General features: G+C 38.0%; 1 protein-coding gene across 1 annotated transcript; it reads right to left on the reverse strand.

Annotated features, from left to right (window-relative positions):
* Nucleotides 1-202: 202 nt before the first annotated feature.
* Nucleotides 203-22,109, reverse strand: WEE2 (WEE2 oocyte meiosis inhibiting kinase). The gene is made up of 11 exons (XM_045564135.1): nt 21,361-22,109; nt 16,105-16,301; nt 14,219-14,270; nt 11,234-11,406; nt 9,947-10,068; nt 5,671-5,817; nt 4,891-4,998; nt 4,602-4,687; nt 3,710-3,880; nt 1,884-2,026; nt 203-350 (listed from the first exon to the last, which is right to left on the reverse strand). Exons 1-11 carry the CDS (start codon nt 21,700-21,702, stop codon nt 203-205), a joined length of 1,689 nt encoding a protein of 562 aa, XP_045420091.1. The 5' UTR covers nt 21,703-22,109.
* Between the last annotated feature and the right edge of the window lie 2,016 nt (nt 22,110-24,125).

The following is a 24,125-nucleotide window of genomic DNA, read 5'->3' on the forward strand; positions in this document are numbered from 1 at the left end:
GGACCATTGCTAATACAAAGCCTTACTAGCTTTAAGATCTTGGCTATAAATGATAAATTAGGAGTAGATTTTGAAAGCTTTGGGCATTCAAGATGCTTAATTTTTTCATTTTATAAGGGGAAGGTTGGGACAGTCAATACCTATTTCTGGAGGCTCGGCAGTAAGAGGTCAGTTGGTGGGAAATGAATTCTTAAGGGGAAAATTACTCACAGGTAAAGCTTGAAGACTTTGTGCTCTTTCCTCCCACCAGGCGCATGCTTGTTGATCCTGTGTGGGCCTCAGAGACCCCAGGGTCCCCATGGTGGATCTCTCCCTGGGGGGACTGGGCCTGCTGGACTTCTCTCAGTTCCCTGCAACAAAAGGGGGAAAAAGTAAAGGTTACTTGATCCCCAATTAGAGATATTTATTATCAAAACATAAATCTATTACTCTTTTTTTAGTATTTACAGTAACAAGCCTGAGCTATACACAGAATAGAAAATTCAGTTCCTACGATTGTTTTAAAAAATGGTTGACCCACATACCATAGCATATGGTAGGTTTAGTTTCCAAGACCCCACTGATTGGAGCATAAATGGATTTTACAATTAAAAAAATTAAGTGAACAACTCTTCAGGCTATATGTAAAAGGTACAGAGGTCAACAAACCATAGCCTCTGGGTCAAATCTAGCCTGTCACTTGTATTTTTAAATAAAGTCTTATTGGAACACAGCCACTCATTGACACATTGTATATGGCCGTTTTCACACTATATTGGCAGAGTGGAGACATTACAGCAGAGAGCATAAGTCCCACAAAGCATAAAATATTTACTATCTAGCCCTTTACAAAGCAAGCTTGCTAACCTCTGGTCTAGACAGTTTCAAGATGCCATCTGCCCCATCTCTGCCCCATCTCTGCCCCATCACTGGTACTGGCTCATGGCAGTTACTTGTGCCTATATAGCTGGCTTCACAGAATGTACACACCACACTCTAAGAGGTACTTATGTTCTTGTGAACAACATATATGTAAGTCTAGTATTTTGTACTTTATTTCAATAGAATTCAAAACTAGAGCAGGAAAATATCAAGTGGCTTTTTAGGAAGAACTACCTGACTAAAGGGTGAGAGACTCTGAAATTTATTACCAAGCAATTAGTTTGGGGACTTTTCAAGCTAATGTTTCCAAGAAAGATTGTGTGTCCAAGACAAGTGAGACTCCTAAACATATTTTAGACAAGGACTATTTTTTATTTCCTTCTTTTGTATTTAACCAGGCATAGTATATGTAATAATGACCTTAAAATGCCTTCAGAACACTGCTCAACATTACTACCTGACCTCTTTCCCAACCCCATCCCATCTAATTAACTAATTCCCATTTTTAACGAAAGAATGGATTAATAAGTAAATACACGCATGAATACAACCCTACATTAATAAGATCAGATTGCTTTGTTTGCTCAGAAAAAATACCTCTTCCTCTAAACATGTACAAGGACAGTATGTCTGCCTGCCCCTGAAACTTAATGGGTTTCTAAAATAGGTTTCTAGCAGCTTACCTATGGTTACATTAGGTGATCACCCACCAGTTATTTAGATACCTGCTGTCACTCAATCTTAAATGTTCTTTACCACTTATATTTCCTTGTATTCCTCACTCTTGCTTCCTTTGCATTAACTGGAATTTTCTCTCTCAAGCAGCCTAATCACAGAGCCTCCCAGTCCCATGCTACAAAGAGCCTCAGTCTGCCGGTCTCTTTGTGGGCAGGGACCTATGTAGTATAGTGGTGAATACATAAACTTGAATCCATATAGAAGACACATTAGATCAGTTATATTAATATCACTGTGAGTAGTTCACAATAGATTCTTTCTCATCCCCATCATCTAAAAGCTACCTTTCCAGTGTGGCTGTCTTGAACTTTTCCAAATTCAGCTGCTGCTGGAGCTCTTCAGCTTTCCCCAGGGAGGGCCGGAGAACTCGACTTCTGGACAGAGCTACTGCAGAAGGTCTCTCTCCTGGATCAGGGTGGATCATAATCTGATGACACAGGGCCAAAAGGAAGGAAACAGCAGCTTCACTACTGGGAAAAATCTTCCCACTCAAGCCAGCTCCAACTCAGCTTTTTCTGGTGAATTTTCTAAAACTCTGCTTGTCCTTTGTGCAGAGGGAAGATATAAAACCTAGCTCCACCTTGGACAGAAAGATTGTCCATGTCTGGTAGCATCAATTGTCCACACCCATGACTTGTCTTTAAATATTATGTTTTAGAGCTGGCTGGATGATTAGCTACTCTAATGCCTTAATTTCAAAGTAGAAAAGAACTGAGACCCTAGATAAAAAGTCACTTGTCTAAATTATTTAGAAGGGCCAAGACCAAAACCTGTTTACTTAACTCTTAGTTTAGCTTACTTCCTATTATATCATGCTGCTTTTTCACATAATAACCCACCATGACGGTATTCCTAAAGCATTTATCTCAAGGTAGAGGATATATCTGTAATAGACTATAATGGAAAATATCTAATTTTATACAATTAACAATGTCATAAAATGAAGAAAACACTGAACCTTCTGTTTGGGACCCAAGTTCAGAGCCAGCTCCACCATTTACTTTGTGAATTTTGCTGAAGCTCAGTTTCCCTTTCCTGAAATTTGAGATAATGATACTCACCTTCTGGGACTATTGTTAGAATTAAGTGACTTAATATATGTATTGCCTAGCACAGGGCCAGCATTTATGTACTCAGTAAGTACCAACGAAATCTAAGAGCACTTTACACATAGAAATAGATGATTAGACGTTGAACAAAAGACCACTATGAGGAAGGGTTTGCCTCTCTTCAAGAAAGCAAAAGTAGTCAGGAGGAAGGACAGGTTTGTAACTATATTTGAAGTTTCTAGGTAAACCATAAAACTCAAATCTAATCTCTAAGTGAGTAGATATTTCTAAGGCTACTTTAGGGATCCTAACCAATCCTGTTCCCTAAGCCATGAAGTCATATGTACATTTTGTTTCCTTGGTATAATAAGCTGGACAGGGTAAGCTTTTCATATCTTTGTTTCAACATAATATTATCCTTTTCTCGTCCCCATACATACTCAGATATCATTAAGTACAAGTAAAACAGTTTTTTTCTTTTTTAATCTTTTTCCCTTTTTTCCCTCCACCCTCCCCAGAATTGGCATTGTGCCTTTTTCTAATAGCTCAAATAATTGTTGGTGTTGTCAGTTATCAATAAAGTAGCTTATACCTTCTTATATACAGTAGAAATTCATTCTTTTAGTAATATCATCACTGTTACCATTAACAATAGTTAAAACCTTGAAGTAGAGCAAAAAGACCAGTTTTGATTTTGGAGTTAACTAAGTAACAACTGAGAATACAGGAGTCAAAGAGCTGCCCTGAGCCTTGGTTTCCTCAACTGCAGAACAAGATACTACCTGCCCATTTTACAGGGTTGTTACGAAGGGTGAATGAAAAATTGTTTGTAACAAGATTTTTGAACTATCACGTGAAAGGTTTATGATATTTATTTTCTCAGTTTCCTTGAGTTATTTTCAATCTGTCCTGTATCTTTTCTGTGCTTCCTAGTAACGATTCCTTTTTCTTTCTGTGAATGACACTACCGACATCTCCATTTTCCTTTCCCCAACTACTTGACATCACACATTTTAAAAAATAGACATTTCATCTTTTCTTTATCTCATAAGAGATATCACCTTGAGCAGACTGTAAAAGTCTTCTGAGAGTTCCTGAGGAATGTCGGGAAAATTACCCTCTCGGATACAGTGCCATGCATCACCATTGGTGGGTAATGCCTCAGCTCCCGCAGCCACCGCAATTGTTAATCCCAAGGCAAATATGTCTGCTTTGGGAAGGTGCTGATAATCCTTCAAAAGAGAAGACAGGAAGGCCAGTTAGTATGCCAAGGGGAATGAATGTAGACTAAACTACAACAGGTAGGAGAGGTTCGTTTGACCGCATGTAAGCTCTAAACAGACACTGTGGGCAAAGTTATATTCACTGCAGTTAGTGGTTTAATTCTAGAGAAGATAAACAGAACCCAAACCACCTGATTAACATTGCTGTGCTATTTTGCTCTGTTGGGCTCAAAAAAGCTTGGTGCATAGATTGGCTGATCATGGTAAGGAAAAACTCATTTTTTTCCTTATTATCACCCAGGAGGAAGTTATATCCTTCCCAGGCCTAACTCAACAGACATTGTAGAAGATGGGCAATGACTAACAGTTATTTCAATGACCAGAGCTGGTAGTGCTATCCGAAGGATAATAGGATGATAAATATGGGCTAGACCACTATGGACTTGAGGGAAAGGGTTAGTAGTTAATCCATGAGGTTAGGAATTCTAAGAAATATTAGAAACAGTAAAGGACCTTTAGAAAGAACAGTATAAATATTGATTCATCCTTAATTGAGCCAACTTTCCTCATACATTTTTTGGAAGAGTTTATCTTTGGTCTCCATTCAGAATGGGGAAAGATAAGTTTATTATATAAATACACACTTCTCATTTTTTGCACTGTGAGCCTTCATTTGAGGGTCAAAAGGTTCCATGATTTATACGATACCCTCCATTTCCCTATTCTATACCTCTTGCAAAATCTCTTTAGCCAGGAAGCGACTGTCTCCTTCTTCTACTTTGGGTTTGCTTATTGATGTCACATGACCCAGGTCACCTAAAGAAAGATAAGAAAAAACAAAAGAGAAAAAAGAAATAGAGCTTTTTAAAAGTATGGCTTTATTTCCTCAAAGTAGAGGAGGAAACAAAAAAAGTAAAAAATTTTTAAAAACATGTCTTTCTTAAAACTGGAATAAATGAGTCACTATTATAAGTTTTATAGGATAATAATATACTGATAGGGGTATAAGGCAAACTCACCAATTTTATATATCATATTAGTAGAGAGAAAACAATCAGCTTCATTTTCAACTTCTTCTAAGACTCCAGGGGAGTCATCTTGCATCCTGTAGCAAATGAAGATGTTACCTGAAAAAATACAGAATAGAGGTAAATAATGATTCCTAAGTTTTTTCACCTTAAAGATTCTTTTCTATATTTGCCATTCAACTTCCCTCCTTTCTTCTTCTGTGTGGACATAGCAAGACTACTAAGGTTTCTTTTTATCTATGAAATCTCTCACGTCACTTCTGAGCAGCCAGTGATTACTAAGACCTATTTAAGTTAAACTGACCTCATATGTTCCCCATCCTCTGAAGAAGCTGGTGGCAAGATACTATTGTCTCAAAATAAACAAATACCATATAATAATGAGAATTTGTCCTTGGGTTTCAAACCAACGATTGATAAAGCCATTCATTTCTGCTTACTTTAATCAATGCTGAATTAGAGTATAGAACTAGTAGTAAAATAATTAGGATGTATCTAACATGCTATCATTTACCTATGTGGTAAATTAAATACCTAATTTTATTTTTTGTCCTCACTATACAGGCAAGATTTTTTTCCTCTCTGTCCATTGGGCCCAAAGGGGAAATGGTTAAAGCTGTTTAACTAATTTTTTAGGAGAAACAAATAGAAGAAAGGGATTCTGCTAGCAAATACTATCTTTGACACTTGATATACACACAGGCACAGATTTTAATGATGGTATGGAAACAACAAAATATGGCAAAAAGAGCTGAAGGGAATCATACTGACTGGGTTTGATGTCCATGTGCACCATGCCAGCATTATGGATATACTTAAGTCCGAGGGAAATCTGTAGAAGTATATCCTTGAGTTTTGGCTCTTGGAAATGATTACCAGAGTTAGCGTTTTCAGCTATAGCACCTTGCAAGCTCCCACCTGGAAAAGAACAAAGAATAACCTCACAGAATTGGAGAAAAGATGTGAGTCTTACAGATGAGAGCATAGTAAATACAACTGGCCCTCTATATCATCAGGGAACTGGTTCCAGGACACCCCACTCCCCACAGATACAATCCTGGAATGCTCAAGTCCCTTATATAAAATGGCATAGTACTGTATTCAATAAATTGGTCATAAATTACTTCAATCCAACAAGTCTAGATTAGTTCAGTGTCTCTGCAAAGCATAATAATATCTGCCCCTATCTATACCACAGACATGTTGGAAAGAATTACAGGGCTTTTAAAGAAGAAAATGCCAGTACCTCATGTATCCAATAGTATATGGCCCTACTGTTCCAAGTATGTGCCAACTAACAGTTTTAAAGTTTTACTTAATTATTAACCAGAAGGTCAATCAGGCCTAGTCATATGGCTACCATTGGTGGCAATGATTAATTCCACATCAGTGTCAGGCTACTTGTTATAGGCTGTTAGTAATTTTAATGTAACTGATGCTAAGTCTAATTTAATTAAAAATAAATCATAAAGTCAGAACATTTAATGATTGCTGACCCAAGGAAAATATAAATGCTCTATATACACCTAAATCTTATTTGAGCTACACTATTTGTACATGAACTGTAGACTGTCTTGATTTATCATTGTTACCAATAAAAAATAGGTTCGTATAACTACTTGATCTTGATTCTAAGGTATTAGAATGCTTCTGAACACTTTATTAACACCTTCAAATTATAGAGTCCTAGCTCTCACTGCCCATAGAGTTCCACCCTTCAAGTACATATCAGAACAATAGGATTTGAGAGAGTAATGGAGTTTTTGAGGAAATTAGTATTTTAAAATGTCCTGTGTAAAATTGAATTTAAAGACTTATCTCTCATGCTAAAATAATTAAGTTCAGAGGGGAGAAGATTCAGCCCCTTTCAGAAACACAGGGAGGGCTACAGTAAATGTTATTTTTCTGGGAGTCTTCTTAGAAAAGAATTTATATACTACATAAGTACTACATACTTATTAATTAGAAAGAAAGAATAAGGAAAGAGAACATTTTAGAGTTTGTTAAAAACAAAGTCACTCCAAGATGAAGTTTGTAGGTGAGGCTATGAGGTGTTGTCAACAGGAAAGAAGAAGGCTGTATCCATTGGAACTCTTGCTTCCCTACTAGCTTGGGTGCTCCTTAAAGGCAGGGACCATATCTAATCCATCTTCATTCCCAGGGCCTGGCATGTAATAAATGTTTTCTGAATGGAATGCTTAACTTGGCAACGGAAGGGAAAGAAAGAATAAGTCAAGGACCCCTTAAAAGGTATGGAAGGAAAGCATCCTGGAAGTACTTAGGAATTTTTAATACATTCTTTTGGATTATAAACAGAGATATTTCTAATTCTCTGAAGAGCTAGAGGTATTTGGTAAGGATAACTAAAGCAGTGCTAGCATTACTTTTATATACCTAGAAGCTATGTAAGTAAAATTAAAGTTAGCCAAGTAATAGTTAACTATAACTGAAAGGTACTCATTTACACAAAAGTGTTAGAATATCCTGATTTTGCTACAGCTAAAGCTGATTGTCTGCCTCTTCTGTAAGAGCTTAATGAGCTGCTGTTTAGTAAACAGCATCAACAAGGAAGTGTTTATGGACATAGGTATACTGAATGAACTGTGAGCTTCATCCCTACTAATCTCATCAGCCACATTGGAGCTTTAACTCCATAACCCAAGGTACTACCTGGAGATGGCTACTGTCACTGTAAGCATTGTACCCAAGGAGGAAACATCTGGCTCATGGAAGGCTCTTCTCAAGCCATCTTTGTGAGTTCCTACCTTAAAATAGTAAAATAACAACTTTACCCAATTGACAGAAAGGAAAAAAACCTTAAAGATATACCTTTTTTCCTCTCTGCTAATGTGGCCTAACAGATAACAAAACAAATAGAAAATGCTTTCTAACAATAAAATGTAAAGCAGATCAGTAATCCAACAGGCTATTTGGTTCATATATTTGCATTCTCACAATATTTTATGTTGCTATCTATAACACAAGCATACTTTTCTGCTGGTAAAGTTGTTTCTTGTTTGGTGGAAAAATATAACTAATATTCATGGTTTTCCACAGAGAACACTGACTTCTGGATGTCACATCATTCAAACAAATGTAAGAACCACCATCCTGAGCATGATTTATACAACCTTCAGTGACAGAAGCTATCACAAGAAAATACTGCCTTTAGGGAGAGAGTAATAGTCCAATCCTGAATCAGAATCCTGGGGGTTGCGGAACCAACCTGCTACTGGAGATCCTTCAGATTTCTGAGGCTGACCCACAGGTGACTTGTAGGGCATCTTGGCAAGAGTGGGAAGGAAGGAACATTCGATTGGTTCTGGGTTCAGGAGGACAGTAGGGAAAATTAGATGACTACTCGTCTCTAATAATAGTCATCTAACTTACAACCTAGGTTTCTAAATCATCTAATTTATAATATAAACTAAAATCATAACTGTACCTGTTTCAACCTGACTGCTATGATAAGCTAGGGGAAAGGGTAGATGTGGAGAGGGAAGGGCATGAGGAGGCAGAGGTGAGATGGTGGGTCTAAATAAAGGATAGTAAGTCCAAAGTATTTGTAAGGTAGGAGAGTAGCTGATGCCTCATTCCTTCATTCCTTCTACTCCTTTCTCCCCTCCATCTCTTACCCCCCCCACACACGCGTCACCCTTTTGATATTATCTTTCTTTGTTAGTAGCTAAAAGTCATGCAAAGAAAACCAGTCTTCCTTATAGAGAGAAGGAAAAATAATAATGAATGTCAGGTTGCAATAAAAGGTAATTAGAAGAGAAGATGATTAAGAAAAGGCTCAACATCTCAATCATAAGGAAAGGATTCACTTTTTTTTCCAGAGAGACATTAGAAAAAAATATTTGGGATAAGCTTATAAGAGGGAAAGAAACCTACAGCGTTCACAGGTAAAGCTACAAGGACATCTGTCTATAAGGAAACAAGAGAAATGCTAAATAATTATTTTGTAGGATGTGTGTACCATTTTCTATATTTCTAGAATTTCACATTATTTATTTACCTACTTGTTTGCTTATTTATATAATGATGGAGCTTTAACACTATCCTCAAAAGCCAGGCTGGACATACATACTCAGGGTCATCCGGTGTTTGTAAGTATTACGAAAAGACAGACTGTACTATTAAAGAAACACGGGTTGCAAGCTATAGTTCTATTTAAAAAACAAACAAATAAACAAACAAAAAAAAAACCCCAAAACTCAGGGTGGTTGTGCATGAAGGAGAGGGGTGTTGTTATTTGCTGTGGCCAAAATATGGATTGCTACTCCTAAAATAAAGGCAAGCTTCTATTCAATTTATAGTGCTTTATTATATTACCACTGAACATTTTGATGAAAATTATTTCCAAGACTAAACACTTAACTGCTGTTCTGTTGATCTTTGATCATATATTAAAGATATGCTAAACCAAAGGATACTCTTCCTGATCTGAAGCAGCCCAGAGACCAGTGTTACTGGTTACTATGTATGTATGGTTCTGAAGTCTCAGAAGAATACATTTGAAGTCCCCAGGTTTCAGTCCCAGTTTCCTGGCTCCATGCGCTTACTCTGGTGAGAACACCAGCAAGAAGCATGAACAATCCACCAACTCAGGAATCCACTGGAAAATCGATCAAAAGTTGTATGTACACCAAATCAATGCATGATGAAGAAAGTTTACCTCCCATCTCCCAAAAAGTGATAGAGACCATGGCTTGTATTTTTCAGAATACCTAGTAAATGGTAAAAGGATGATTTACCATTAAATCACTAAGGTAAAAGTTTTCTCTTTAAGTGTTAAGTGTGAGTGGAGTGATAGCTTCTATGTAACAGCTACACACCAGCTTTGAAAGAAACACATAATATATGAGCCTGAAAATTTCTTTTCAACTCATTTTTTCCAGCTCTCTGCTTCCAAGTAAGACTATACTACAGACTTTTTAGGTAAAACTCTGCTATACTTGGCATAAATGTGAGGAGGTGGCAAAGTTCATTTCTGAAGACTTGTAAGTTTATCTCCCTCCCGGTAGATATCAGTCCGCCTACTTACCATTGCAGTATTCATTCTGAATGATCATGTGGTCATCTTCTGCCCATGAGGAGTAGTAACGCACTACATGGGGGTGATGCCCAAGCACTGCATGAGCATAAACTTCATGCAAAGCCAAATTCCTAAGAGACAGAAAAGCACTGAAGGGGGGGAAATCAAGATAATATACATAAACATTTTTAAAAGACAGGATATTATTAACAGTGGCAAAACATTTATCAAGCGCTCACTGCTTTCTTACTATTTTTATCTCATTTAATCTTCATAGTTACTTGGTAAGATATGCTGGGAAGGATGAAGACCCTAGAAAGTAAGTGGCCCAAAGTCAAACTGGTAGTAGTAGACCTAGGACCAGAACTTTTGTCAGCTTGGTAGCAAAGTCCATAATTTTTTTATTTTAATGGAGCGTATGTAAAGAGGAGCCTGAAGTGGTTATGCCTCAACAGCAGACATGCTTCAGGTCCTAATTTCATTGTATCAAAATCAAAACACCATAACAGGCTTAACAAGAAGGCCACCATACATGTGGTTGTGATGGGCCCTTGATCTTCTCTTTGAAGCCTAGACAGTCGTTAGAGTCAATATTAAACTCAGCCAATATGATGTAGTCACAGGAACAGCCTTGGGGAGAGACATTCATTATGGGATGGGAAAGCAGAACAGAGTACTTCATGAATTTCAGTATAAAAATAAAAAATTTGTAAGCCTATAATTTCAGATTCCACATGTTAAGTATTTTACCTTCCCAGTTCGTTAAAAGCATTGGCTGAATCTGAAAATGTGTGTTTTCCTTGTGATCAAGGAAGAACTTTGAAACAGTTAGTTCTGGGAATGAAATATAAACTTTTGTTAATAATTTTTCCTTGCATGTAGTCTCTGAAACCTGGCTATTGAAGTCATTAATACAAACTAGAGAAAAATCAGTGAGTTAACTTCCTTCTTGGCAATATTTCTGATGAACTAAATGGACATCAGAAGACCATTCCATAAAGCTATTCATTTTAAAAAGTCAGTAAAACCAGCAGTAGAAAGTAAAAGCCAAGAGATCCACAAAAATTATAACATGATCTGAAATGATCAAGTTATATTTTAGGGAATAATTTATCACTGATCTGGAAAACTCAGAAAGGTTATGAATGTGAGACAACATACAATGAGGGGGTTGATTTTTTTTAAAAGCAAGCAAAATGTTTCTAATGACATTGGTGCTATCATTTAAAATATTTTGACAAGAACCAACTCTCCAATCCCAGGCTTGTACTTCTAGTACATTTCAAAGGTACTCACTCATTTGATAATTCTGCAAAAGATTTCATAGAGCGCTTTATTGCATAAACACATCCATCCAGCCTCTTAATGCACTTGTAGACTGTACCAAATTCACCAACCCCAATTTTTTCTACCTCCAAGAATTCTTTTTCATAGCGGGAAGCCATGTTGGTTTCTCGTAGCACACATCTCTAAAATATTTTAATAAAAAGAAAATTAGAATAATTCTAACATTGTAAGCAATAAAATTGAACCATATTACATTCCTAACTTGATCTAAGTTTTCAAAAAGACTTTTGGGGCAAATGCAATGAATTCTATCTGTGTCAATATTTATGGTAGCAAGAATCTCCCCAATTGCAGAGTACCTTCTGTGTTCTTTATAACCTTCCATACAACTCTATACTGACCTTTCTCTCACATATTTTTCAATATTATTTTCTGTATCTGGTCATTCTATTCTTCTGTATATGTTCCTATATGGGACATATCTTCTCACACCCAGAGCTACTGTCCTCAGAATGGCTGGGAGCAGAGGGGAACATGTTTTTTGGTTTTTTGGTGTTTTTTTTTTAAAGACCTCCCTTCTCTACTTATCACAAAATTTAGGTGCTAATGTTTCCATCTCAAGTTGAATAAAGGTACTTTTTGTTTTCCCGATAATTTTAGTCTAGGGAACAAAATTGTTAAATTGATTAGTTCAGAATGTGTGCTCAGGTCTAGCGACCACTCCCCCTACTGGCCAACTAGCAACATCACTCATTGCCCAGCTAGTGTAATAAATAACCCCAGGCAAATCATTGAACTCCTAAAGTTTTCTCCTCTGTAAGATGAAGATCATAGCAATACTCCTCAGAGTTCTTTTACATATTACATGAGAATATACACTGTAGTTCTTTTAAATATTATATGATAATATACATTATATTATGTACATTTTATGTAATATATATCTTAGTATAATGCCAAGCACATAGAAAATTCTCAGTAAACTATTATGACCAAAATCTCCATAAATGTATATGAACCTAAATCCAAGCAGATTTATCTCTACCAATGGCATCTTTTCCCAGTGTCCCAATTAGGAATACTTTTCCTCTTCTAACCTTAGGAGTTTGAAAAAATCTTGGTTCTTACTACCTTTTCATTTTCAACATCTAATTCCAAACCAAGATCTATTCCAAAGCAAGATGTATAATTTTCAGTGCCCTTATCCAGTCTCAAGCTCTGTTTCTTCCATGTCTGAATTTGCTACAGCTACCAGCTCCTCTCCAATTCCTCTAATAGTAAGAGTTATTTTTGCAAAATAATTCCATAGAATTAGAGATACCTAATTGTTTCCCATGAAAAATTCAAGCTTCTGATAAGAGGCCTCAAGGCCTTCTACCAATTGCATACCCACTACCTTACCACCCTCCCCTCAGATAGTAAAGAAACCAGTGTGCCGTCCACATCCTTCCTGGCCACTCACCACCCTCTCATATGTGAAACCCATTTTCCTGCCTTCACAGCATTAAAAGTTATTTGTTTCCTTCACCTAGGATTATCTTAATATATTATCTCTTCTACTCAAGTCTGGCTTCCTTAATAAAAAAAGTATTTTTATTAAGCCTCCATATAGATTTTAAATATATAGATGTATGAGTATTTATATACATATTACACATATGTACATACACATATACCTACAAATACATACATCTTATAGCTTCACATTTGTGTAAAGATTGTTTTGAAATTTCAAAGGTCTTAGTTCTTGGACAATAACTTTCATATAGATTTTTTTTCATTAAAGGGTCTAACTAAATACAATGTTTTGCACATACTGAATATTCAGTAAATATTCTTGGTATTTCTATCTGAAACCAAGAGATAAGCTATAAAATAAGTCAGGAATAAAATCCGAAGGTAAATAGTGAAACCATAAGTCAGAAACATTTGCATGTGAAAGAAAGCTTAAGCCAGTGGCTTTCTTCGCTATGATGTTTACAATAGCCAAGTGCTAACATTTTAACATATTAACACATTTATGCAAGTAAAATAAAACTTGCTTCAGAAAATTTTAGAAATTTGAAGGAAAAACAAACTTTAAGTTTCCACCATTCAAAGACATTGAAATAAAAGTGATTATACTTCCATCTAATTAATTGTGTGATCAATGTGTCATACAGAGTTGTGATCATTCAGCATATAAAATTTTGAGTCTTTTTGTACACTGAATATTGACTATGGGCATGTTTTCATGATATTGTAAATATCTTAGTGACAATATAATATTCCACTGATTTAAAACTATAATTAACTCTTAGCCATTCTTCTATTATCAGGCATTTAGCCCCCTCCCTTTTTTTTTTTTTTTGCTATTACAGTAAACATCTCTGGAGATAATATTTACAGTATTGTTTTCTCAGGTTAGATTATCAAATGAGGGATAGTAGATCAGGGATTGTGGACATTATAAAAATCAATAAATACTGGCATACTTAAGAGTTAAAGTTTTACATAGAAATGTCTGGCTCTATGCCCTTTTTTTTCCATTCCATTTTTCCATTTTGAAACCAAAAATACCTCGATTTTCCTTTCATTTCTCTACTCCAGGAGTATAGAATATTTCTACAGATCAAAGACAGAAGCAGAAATCTTTAATTTAAAAATACTCTAAGGTAATGATTCAGCAATATACATATCAGACACTACCTGGCAAAGTAACAACTAGCTAAGAATATAGACCCTGACTGGAGTCCAGACAAATTCAGCTTCAATTATAAAGCATTTGTAAAGAGAGAGAGTGAGAGAGAGAGAGAGAGAGAGAGTGTGTGTGTGTGTGTGTGAGGGAGAGAGCGTGCACAAACAAGCAAAAGTGAGAGAACATGGAGGAGAGAGGGAAAGGGGAAGGGGGAAAATGGGAGAAGGGGCCAGGGGAGGGAGGCAAAGGGGCCAGGGAGGGATACAATAAGATAAAATGCCTATGTTGTGACAGCTGGACCAAAGAACCATGCTCACCTTGGCAGGCAGCCCTTGTTGAACCTTGCATTCCTCTGGACCAGCTTCCTCACTTAAGAAAAAAACAAGTTATATCAATGTATGATTAACACTTATTGAGCCTGGTACTGTGCTATGTTCTGGGGTTATAAAGAAAATAAGACAATTCCTTCCTGTCTTCCATTTATATTTGGAGGCAGGGATAACCAGCAAATTTCAATACGAGAGCCTAGGACAGGAAAAGCTATCAAGGATACCATGGACAGCACCCAATTATTTATTCTGGGTAAAAAGCTTTCCCAGAAAAGAGGATACATAAACTAAGATGCCGAGAATGAGTAGAAACTAGCTAAGGGAAAGGAGGGTTTTAGGCAAGTAGAACACCATGTGTTAAGCTGGAGGCAAGAGAGTACAGAACATATATGAAACTGTTAAGTGGGGATTATCCTCAAATGAGGAAACCAAGGCATACAGAGGTTAAATAACTCTAGGTGATATAATTAAGTAAGTGGTAGAACTGGACTTGGAGCCAGGTCTGATGCCAAGGTATTTGCTCTTCACTGCCACACTCCACTCTCCCAATACCACCCCCAGCCCCCAGAATTTAGCTTTGTACTCAGTTCACAGTAGCCTATAAGTAGGGCAGAATCAGCTCTAACCCTGGATAAGATATTTTCAGTTACTTTTCAATAAGCTGAAGTCACTGACAAACATCCTCTTTGGCATGAGTAGTTGTATTCTGGATCCTTAAGCAAGATTTCAGCCCCCTATAGATTTTCCTTTTGGAGAAGTACAAGGTAAAAATGGCAAACAGAGGGCACTACATTCATGGAAATAAACTGATGCTGGGTATTTGTGACTTAAATGTAATACTCCATTCTAATACTTTATAAAATACCACCACAATAAGGGGGAAAATACCCTCTCAAAACCAAACCGCTAAGTGATGTTACTGAAGTTACCACTTTCATTGCCCCCCCCCCCCGTTTTTTTTTTTTGCTGGCTTCAGTTGAGATTCTAATGGTTTACAAAGACTCTTAAAGAGCTAAAACCAATAGAATTCTTGGTAACCAAAGTAGGCGGGTGTACTTGTGCTACAGTCCTGTTTATTTAAGTAAGACTGAGCAGATAGTGTTGAGAAAACCTATTCTGGCCACAAGACTGGTTAATACATAGTCATTGATTCCAAAGAAACAACATAACACAGTCAGTGCTCTGCAGAGCTTAGATTATTAGCAGTCCATTTATTTTACTGAGTACATTTGAATATAAATGACTGCCCCATTTGAGAGGTGCTTCCAGTCTATAAAAAAGCCTTGAATAGACATAGTAATATCCCTGAGTAACATGCACAATCCTTATTTGGATGATTTCTACCATTCAGTGGCATGTGTGGAATAGTGCAGTTTGGCTTTCTGTTCTTTAGCACCTCTGGAAGCAACACTATCTTTTTCTCTTCAGCCAATCTTCGATCACCCACAGAGAAGTTCGAATCCTTGCTCTATAAATTTTATCACCACACAAGCTAGACTCAAAGCAGCAATATACCCTTTGAAGTGTGAACTACACCTTCCCCAACTGCTAGCCTCATATTAACCAGGGGAGACCCATTGAATGCAGTTTCTTTGCCCATTTAACTTCCTAATGGAAGTTGGAGATCTATTGTTTACTCTGTCCTGATCTTTTATAGAGAAGACATCTACAGTACACATCAGAATGGAAAGATGTTAGAATCTCTGTGCCAAAGCAGGTTAAAAATCAACATTGACATTTAGGGTGGGGAGAATATGTAAACATACCAATTTCATTCAAATAGAATTCTTATTAATCTTACTTTAACTCTTTCCTCTTACTCTTTGACTATAGTAAGGTCGGTTCTCAAAAGTCATAAGCAACAGTACACTTACAGATCTCCTCGGATTTTCCTCTTGCCACTGGATTGAAGGAATAATTTTCTGTAGGACTCTGGAGTGAAGGGATTAATATTGACCAGAGCCAATGAGGCCATCTCATTCCTGAGGGGAACAGGTGTGAGCTTCAAATGCTTACAGCCTTTGGAGGGAAACTTCCCTGCTGGAGAAATCACCAAGTGGCTCAGTGTGCTCTGAATGAGGAGGACAAAAGGCAAGTCAGAAGAAGGTTAGTAAAAAGAGCTCTGTATCAGTTAGCTAGTTAATATTTGAGCCAAAGAATGCTGTTGCTAAAAGAGGCCTTAGAAGTTACCTGGTTCAGGGCAAACTAGTTGCATTGTAACTGGTCCTCTTGTGAAAACTACAGAATCTCAGTCTCTACCTCTAGATGTTCTGATTCATGAGTCAACACAGGAATCTGTATTTTTGTTAAGCTCCACCCCTTACCTCTGGGCAGTTCTACTAGCTGGCTATGAAAACCACCAATTATAGTCTTACCTCCAGTTTTTAAAGATTTGACATTTAAGTTTAGACAAACAAAAATGACTCTATAGAAGATCTGGTTTTTAGGTTCTCAGTTTATACTTTAACTTCCCCTAATTATTCATTTAGATATTTGTTTGGTGCCTACTAAGTAGCAGATGCACTAGATACTGAGTGATACAGAGATAAATTCCAGTTCTTAGGGAATACATAGTCTATTAGAAGTTCAGTATTTCAGAAATAATCGCTTTGTAAGGGAAAGATTTCATGGACTATCTAAATGTGAAAAAGTAAGTTTTTAATTTCATTTAAAATATAGCATTAAATGAGAAGAGCTCCATGAAATGGGGTAAAAAGATTGAAAGACGGTACTCTAAAATAACCCCTTAAGATTCAGGGCTTTGCAGAAGCTATAATTATAATAGCTACCAACAAATAGACAAATGTACAGGACTGACCACTCCAAATGGGGTATAGAAAGAGGACATAGGCCTAAACCTAACCAGAACTAAACCAAAGGGTAAAGGGAAAAGCCAAAGAATCCTGAGACACCAGAATGCCATTATAACCCAAGCGTCAAGGGCCAGAGGAATACCTGTGTTATAGATTTTAGGAGTACAATAGCCCACATGGGGGCCATGGTGGAACCTCACTGTATACTCATTGCACTGTGGGACTCTTTCTAAAAGAATTCCATTGCTTTGATACTCTCTGCCCATGACTTTTCAATGTAGAAGCAGAAACCAGACTACAATATGCTTCATTAAATAATGTGAGTCTACAGAGAATGAATATTGGGCTTATTATAAATACTCACACAGAAACAAAGGAAGCTATAGAGTATGCATAGTAGCCGCACTTTTTAAGTGAAGGAAAAAATTCCATTGCCAGAGTAAAGGGTTTTACATAAGTCTTGGATATCATAGGGTGAACAATCCAGGGGGCTATGGTCAGACAAAGCCCTCACTGACAAACTCACAATTTTTCTGTGAGTTTAGCATAAGGACTGAATGATTATTAGTTCAAAATAAGCAAAATTATATAATGATATTTATCAGTTATTAATGTAATTAGGAAATGAACTTAGAGTTATAGGAAATCATTCTCTGAGAATTGTTTTCCTGTGATGCTGATTATCTTATGGAAAGTAAAACCCATCTGTCACATATGAAAGTAGGGTACCTACACCTGGAATGCTGCACATAGTTCTGGTTGCCATACCTCAGGGAAAATACAATGGGCCTAGAAAATGTTTGGATAAAAAGAAAGAAAAGTATTTTCCTATGAGACAATATCTGAATTTCTAGTCTGAAAATATGAAGGCCAACAATCTGTGAGCTCTGTTTATGATGTGGTGAAGGATCATATATTAATATGGACATTATAGCCAGAATGGTAGAAATATGGGTAATCTTTTTGAAATCTAAAAAACATAGTTTGGGACAAGAAATATGAAAGGAAGTTCTTCCTGGAAGTAAAGCAGATTGAAATTTCTGGAAAGATGACACAAGTTGAGGATATAAATGTGCTCCAAAGAGTGTAGATAGTTCTGTAAGTAGCAGCTCTAGCACAGGTGATAAAAGGAAATGAGGGAAATTTCAGGGATAGCTCCTTGACTTCTAAAAATAGTCAGAGGAAAAGACAACCTTCCACAAAGACACAAGATCATAGTATCTTGGAAATAGGAAGGACTTTAAAGGCCCAATTGGTACAATCAGTCCCCTGTTGTTTGGATCTACAATGTTCTACAATGTTCCTACCAAGTGGTCATCAACTAGTGTTCAATTCATGTAGCCACAGGGATCTTACTACCTCCTAAAGATGTTCTTCTGTCTCTAGATGATTCTTCCAGGCAGTCCTTACAGTGAACTGAGGTCTGTTTCACATAATTTTTGGTTCTATCCCTTGGACAAGGCTGAACTAAGCCAATTCTTCTTTCCTATATAGTCTTGTTTTCAGCATAACAATCATCATCAGCCTCCTCTGACCTCTCCTCTTACCTTGATCCAAATTATATTTTCATGAGGTATGTACTTTCTCAATTATTATTTCAGTTTTCCTCCCAAACCCTGTTCTCTGCCTGTCCCTTAAATCTTTGCATTATCCAGGATTTCTAACTTGGCCACTTTTCTTATTCTGGCACTCAGGCTACATGATCTTATTCCCACTCATGCCTTCAACAGCTTCCTAAAAAGAAATACTATACACTAATAATAGATATCCAAATATGAATATCTCCAAATATGGATATCCAAATATGGGTCTCCCGCTTTGGTTGTTTCCCTGTGCCCCAGACCCATTTATCCAATTATGTACACCACATCTCTGCTTTTTTCCAAACCTATACACCCTCAGGTGTCACCTACCTTGATTCAAGATACCATCTACTCAGTCAACCAAGCAAGAAACATCAGTCATCCCAGATTGCTCCTTTTTGTCTAACCCCTCCATCAAGTCAGTTACTAATCCCTAAACATCTCTCAGTTTTCCCTTCTCCACTACTATCCTAGTTCAGGCCCTTCTCCATTCTCAACGGAACTATTATGAATAGTGCCTTGCCTCCAGGCTCTCTTGTGCTCCATTCCATCCTGTCAACAAATGTCATTTTTCAAAAATGCCCCTACTCAAAACCATTTAATGGCTCTCTCAATACTTGCAGTATAAAATCTTGATCTAGCTTTTGCCTGCGTACTCTGGCCCCATCTCCTGCACACACTCGCATACAGACCCTGTCGCACCGAATAACATGCAGTTTCCCAAGTATAGCATGCTTTTCCCCCCCATAACTTGGTAGATGTTTTTCTCTCTTTTTTTTTTTTTTTTGAGACAGAGTCTCACTCTGTTGCCCAGGCTAGAATGAGTGCCGTGGCATCAGCCTAGCTCACAACAACTTCAAACTCCTGGGCTCAAGCGATCCTTCCGCCTCAGCCTCCCGAGTAGCTGGGACTACAGGCATGTGCCACCATGCCCGGCTAATTTTTTCTATATATATTTTTAGCTGTCCATATAATTTCTTTCTATTTTTAGTAGAGACGGGGTCTCGCTCTTGCTCAGGCTGGTCACGAACTCCTGAGCTCCAACGATCTGCCCACCTCAGCCTCCCAGAGTGCTAGGATTACAGGCGTGAGCCACCGCACCCGGCCTGATGCTTTTCCCTTTGCCTGGAGTTCCCACTCCCTTCTTTTCCTGGCTAACTCCAAGTCATCCTTTAAGACTTCTCTCAAACATTACTTTCTTTGGAAAGTCTTCCCTGATATTTTGAAAATTAATTCCTAATTTCATCTCATCATGCTCACCAGTCCTCTAGCACACATGATCTGAATTTCATTGTTTTGGTTGTTTATCTTTATTCATTTTGGGGACACTTTCTGAAGGCAGTGAATTGGTTGTGCCAGCAGAGGGTCTGCTAACACATCAAGGTGTTCAGTTAAGCTATGAGGGATCAAATGAATGGAGTGTACGTACTATGTCATGTTTTCTTTTCTGTGTACTCTTAGAGCTGCATTCTCTCAGCCCATTCTCCACCATATATCAAAACCATACCAACTTTCGTTGTCCTTCTTAGACTTCCTTCATCTCTATTTCTTTCCTGATCACTCCACTGAGAATCTTCCCAGAGAACTCTGACCACTCTTGAAGCACTTATCATATAGTGTGTATTGGCAAAACTTCTTTCTCCCTGCTAGATTGTAAGCTCTTTGAGGGAATAAACTGTGTTTTATGCTCCTTACCTACAGTGGGTTCTCATAAAATAAATGGAGGATTGATTGGTTGGTATCATGACCATGGAAAGACCTGCAGATGGACACCTGAGCATATTAGTTTGTCTACAGTTCAGACAAGAAGTTTAGTGTTTCCTGGTAGACTTGGTACCCACACTCAGCAGGTACTAAAGAGACCCACTGACAATGACTGTGCTGTAGTCAGGGTCACAGATGTTATTATGATGATCTTAAGCACCTCAAGCTGAGCCTGCAGGAAGCAGAGATAATACCTATACTAGGAAGTACACACCCTGGCACCAGAGTTCACTAGGGGTAAGCCTGCCCCAATCCAGGCTTTAATAATATGACTGATGTAACAGGAGGCCAATCCCAGCAAGAATAAAGTGATCTGCTTACTATTAGGAACCTCTGCTTCTTTGTCATGCTCAGTTTAAAGTGTCAACAGGTTTCCTCTTTGCTCATGTATAATAGAAGAGCCTGTGTTTCATTAGAACAAGGAGCGGAGGGGAGTTCCTTCTAGGAAGAGCAGCAGCAAAGAGTTATGAGTATGTTCAAATAGTGAATGTGGACATTCTTACATTAGGACATATCAGTAAATAATCATACAAAAATAGAACCAGTTGGTGTAATGGAAACAATAGACTAAACCCAAAAGATCGGGTTTCTGGTCTTATCTCTGCCATTGGCTGAACTATAAGATAGTTTATCTCTTGGGGTCTCATATGTAAAGTGCGCAGGTGGGGCTCTAGGCCTTCCAGTTCCAATACTCTTTATCTAGGAACTTTTTTCTACCCAAGATTTATTTGTGGCCAATAGCAAATAGTTTACTGGTACCAATGGTTTTCAGAAGACAACTGGCAAGACATTTATTTCTGTTTTCTGGTAACTTTAAGTTCTTGTTCATTTTCACCAATAAATATATAATTAAGGATACATGCAGCCTGTGAGGTAAATTGATCACATATAAGTGCGTGTTTCTCTAGCAGCTGGACTGAAGGAAAACAGCTTGGCGACTTGGGTCCCTCTTTCCCCACAACTTACTTACTTTGGGAGTAGAGGGGCTGTCACCGTGTGGCGGCTTGTTCCTTTTGTCGGGTTGGGCTGGTGTCTCAGGACATGTGAAAGGGTGTGACTCTGGAGTCCTCAAAATCTGATCTGGACTGTCTTTATCTGTTTCCTGAGATGTGTCAAATTCACGTCTATGAAAGGGAGTCCTGGGTGGCGTGAGCTTTGCCTCCAAGTCCTGAACTTCACCCTTCTCTGGAATTTGGTTCTGGGCCTCGCTGTTCACTTGTGCTTTCTTCAGCCCTTCATTCTCAGTCTCTTCTTCAACACAGGAAAAGTTTAATTTCTGCCTTAGTTCTTTGTTAATATCTTTGTCATCCATATCAGCCAAAGAGCTTTACAACATAGGCAAGATGATCTATCAGAAGGAAACACTATGAATCTATAGGAGGAGAAAAGAATTTAACCAACAAGTTTCACAACGCTAGTTTGCCTTTCCCTCTATCAACTAACAGCTATGAGACACACTGTTAATTTTCTCCCTTAAGTACCACAGATCTGTAAGACCTCAGCTTATCCATATTCCCATTCTGATTAAAGAAAGCTCCAGTAACTCTTTGAACAATTAAATCCAATTTATGTGTAGAACCTTTCTAGATACCCCACAGAGTCTCTCTGAACCCATGTACTACAAAATACTAGTGAGAAAATTGGATTTCTTTAATTTAGCATGGCTTTAAAAACACTCATTAACCAATTTGGGAAGAAGCTCATTATTGGAAAGAAATTATTTTCAGCCTTTTACACCTGCCATTTATAAATATCACCCTCTTCTCCCTTCTACACCTTACCCACCCAGTGGCTAGCAACAGGTAATTAGAATTTAGCATCATCTGGCTATCATAATGATCCTTAAACAGCCTCTAACATATCTTGGCTGGAGTTCATATCCCTGATGGAGACACACCTTAGATCTTTGCCAAACACACCTGCCCTAATTCAGGTATCCTCCCTCTCCCAGCTATTAGCAGTTCCAGCTTCTAGAGAATGGAACAAAATTTTAACCTGCAAAAGAAAGACTAGAAAGATCAGCAACACATAGAAGCAGATAGTGGTCACTTTAAAATAGCAATTGCTTTTGGCAAAAAAAAGCCTTATTTTGTAAAATGCTTTTTTCTTACTGTTATCTTTAATATACATTATTTAATTTCTTTCTCAGAGAAGCCCCCATGGAAAGGGTAAAAACTTTTTGGAGGGATAAAAAACTGAACTATTATATTATCCAACAATCCCTACTCTGGGTATATATCCAAAGAAAATAAAATCCCTAGCTCAAAGAGATATCTGTACCCCCTTGTACCTTGCAGCATTATTCACAATAGCCAAGATATGGAAACAAACTAAGTGTCCATCAAGGGATGAATGGATTTAAAAAACTGTGGTGTATATGCACACACACACACAGGAATATTATTCAGCCATAAAAAAAGAAATTCTGCCATTTGTGACAACATGGATGAACCTGGAGAACATTATTAAATGAAATAAGCCAGACACAGAAAGACAAGTACTCTGTGATGTCACTTATATGCAGAATCTAAAAAAGTTGAATTCACAGAAGCAGAGAGTAGAATGGTGGTTGTCAGGGTCTGGAGGGTGGAGGAAATGGGGAGATGTTGGTCAAAGGGTACAAACTTTCAGTTATAATATGAATAAGTTCTGGGGATCTAATGAACAGCATGGGTAGCATGGATATGTTAATTTGTGATAATCATTATACAATGGGTAAGTATATCAAATAAAAAAGAAAAAACTCACTGATATCATTTTATAAAAGAAAACCATGTGAGAAGCAGTCCATGAAAAATGAAAATGAAGTGGAGCAAGATGGCCAAATAGAAACCTCCAGTGATCATCCCTCCACATGAACAACAAATTCAACAATTATCTATTCAAGCCAGCACCTTCAGAAGAAATAAAACTCAGGTGAGCAATTGTACTACCTAGTTGTAACATTATATCAAGGAAACAGGCACTGAAGAAGGCAGAAAAGACAATCTTGCATTGCCTATGCCACCTCTTACCCCTAAGCAAAGTGACTATGGGGCTTTGCATCTTACTCAGCGCCACCCTGGCACGGGAAACACAGAATTCTGCCCATGCCCACAGAGGGAGCATTTAGACCCGCCTGCCCAGAGGGAACTCCTCCACTCCCAAATCTAAGTTCTGGCTAGCCCCACCACTGGCTGACAAAAGGTAGCCTGGGGCTTGGACTTAATTCTTAAGGCAGTCAGGCCACAAAGGCAGCAGTCTTCGGTCAATTCCTGTGGCTGTGCTGGCTGGGAGCCAGAGGACCTAGGGTGCGTGTGACCTAGTGAGACACCTGCAGCTGCAGGCAAGCCAGTGTGTCACCCCTCCCCCAACTACAGGTAGCTTGGCTCAGGGAGAGTCCTCTTCCATTTAAAGAAAGGGAAGAGCTCAGAGGACTTTGTCTTGCTACTTGGGTACCAGCTAAGCCATAACAAAATAAAGTACCAAGTAGACTCCTGAAGCCCCTGAGTCCAGGCCTTAGTTCTTGTATGACATTTCAGGATCCATACTGGGCCAAAAGGAAACATGATGCCCTGAAGGGAAAGAACCAGTCCTGGCAGGATTCTCCAGTTCTCCACCTGCTGATTAAAGAGCCATTGGGTTTTGAATAAACCTCAGAAGTAGCCAGCCAGTGACCACAGGCTTTGGGTGAGACTAGGCTGGCTTCAGGTGTGACCATGAAGGAGTGCCCACATCACTCCCTGCCCCCCAACT

Source organism: Lemur catta, chromosome 11, assembly GCF_020740605.2.
Source record: "Lemur catta isolate mLemCat1 chromosome 11, mLemCat1.pri, whole genome shotgun sequence".
Lineage (NCBI taxonomy): Eukaryota > Metazoa > Chordata > Mammalia > Primates > Lemuridae > Lemur > Lemur catta.

Bases quoted from the DNA above. Each gene is read 5' to 3' on its own strand.
- WEE2 (XM_045564135.1), bottom strand. From the start codon at position 21,702: ATGGATGACAAAGATATTAACAAAGAACTAAGGCAGAAATTAAACTTT. The intron at 5,818-9,946 runs GTAAGTAGGCGG...GTTCTTTTCCAG, and splicing joins TCAGAATGAATACTGCAATG to GTGGGAGCTTGCAAGGTGCT. The intron at 351-1,883 runs GTAGCTTTTAGA...CTTTTGTTGCAG, and splicing joins AAGACAGCCACACTGGAAAG to GGAACTGAGAGAAGTCCAGC.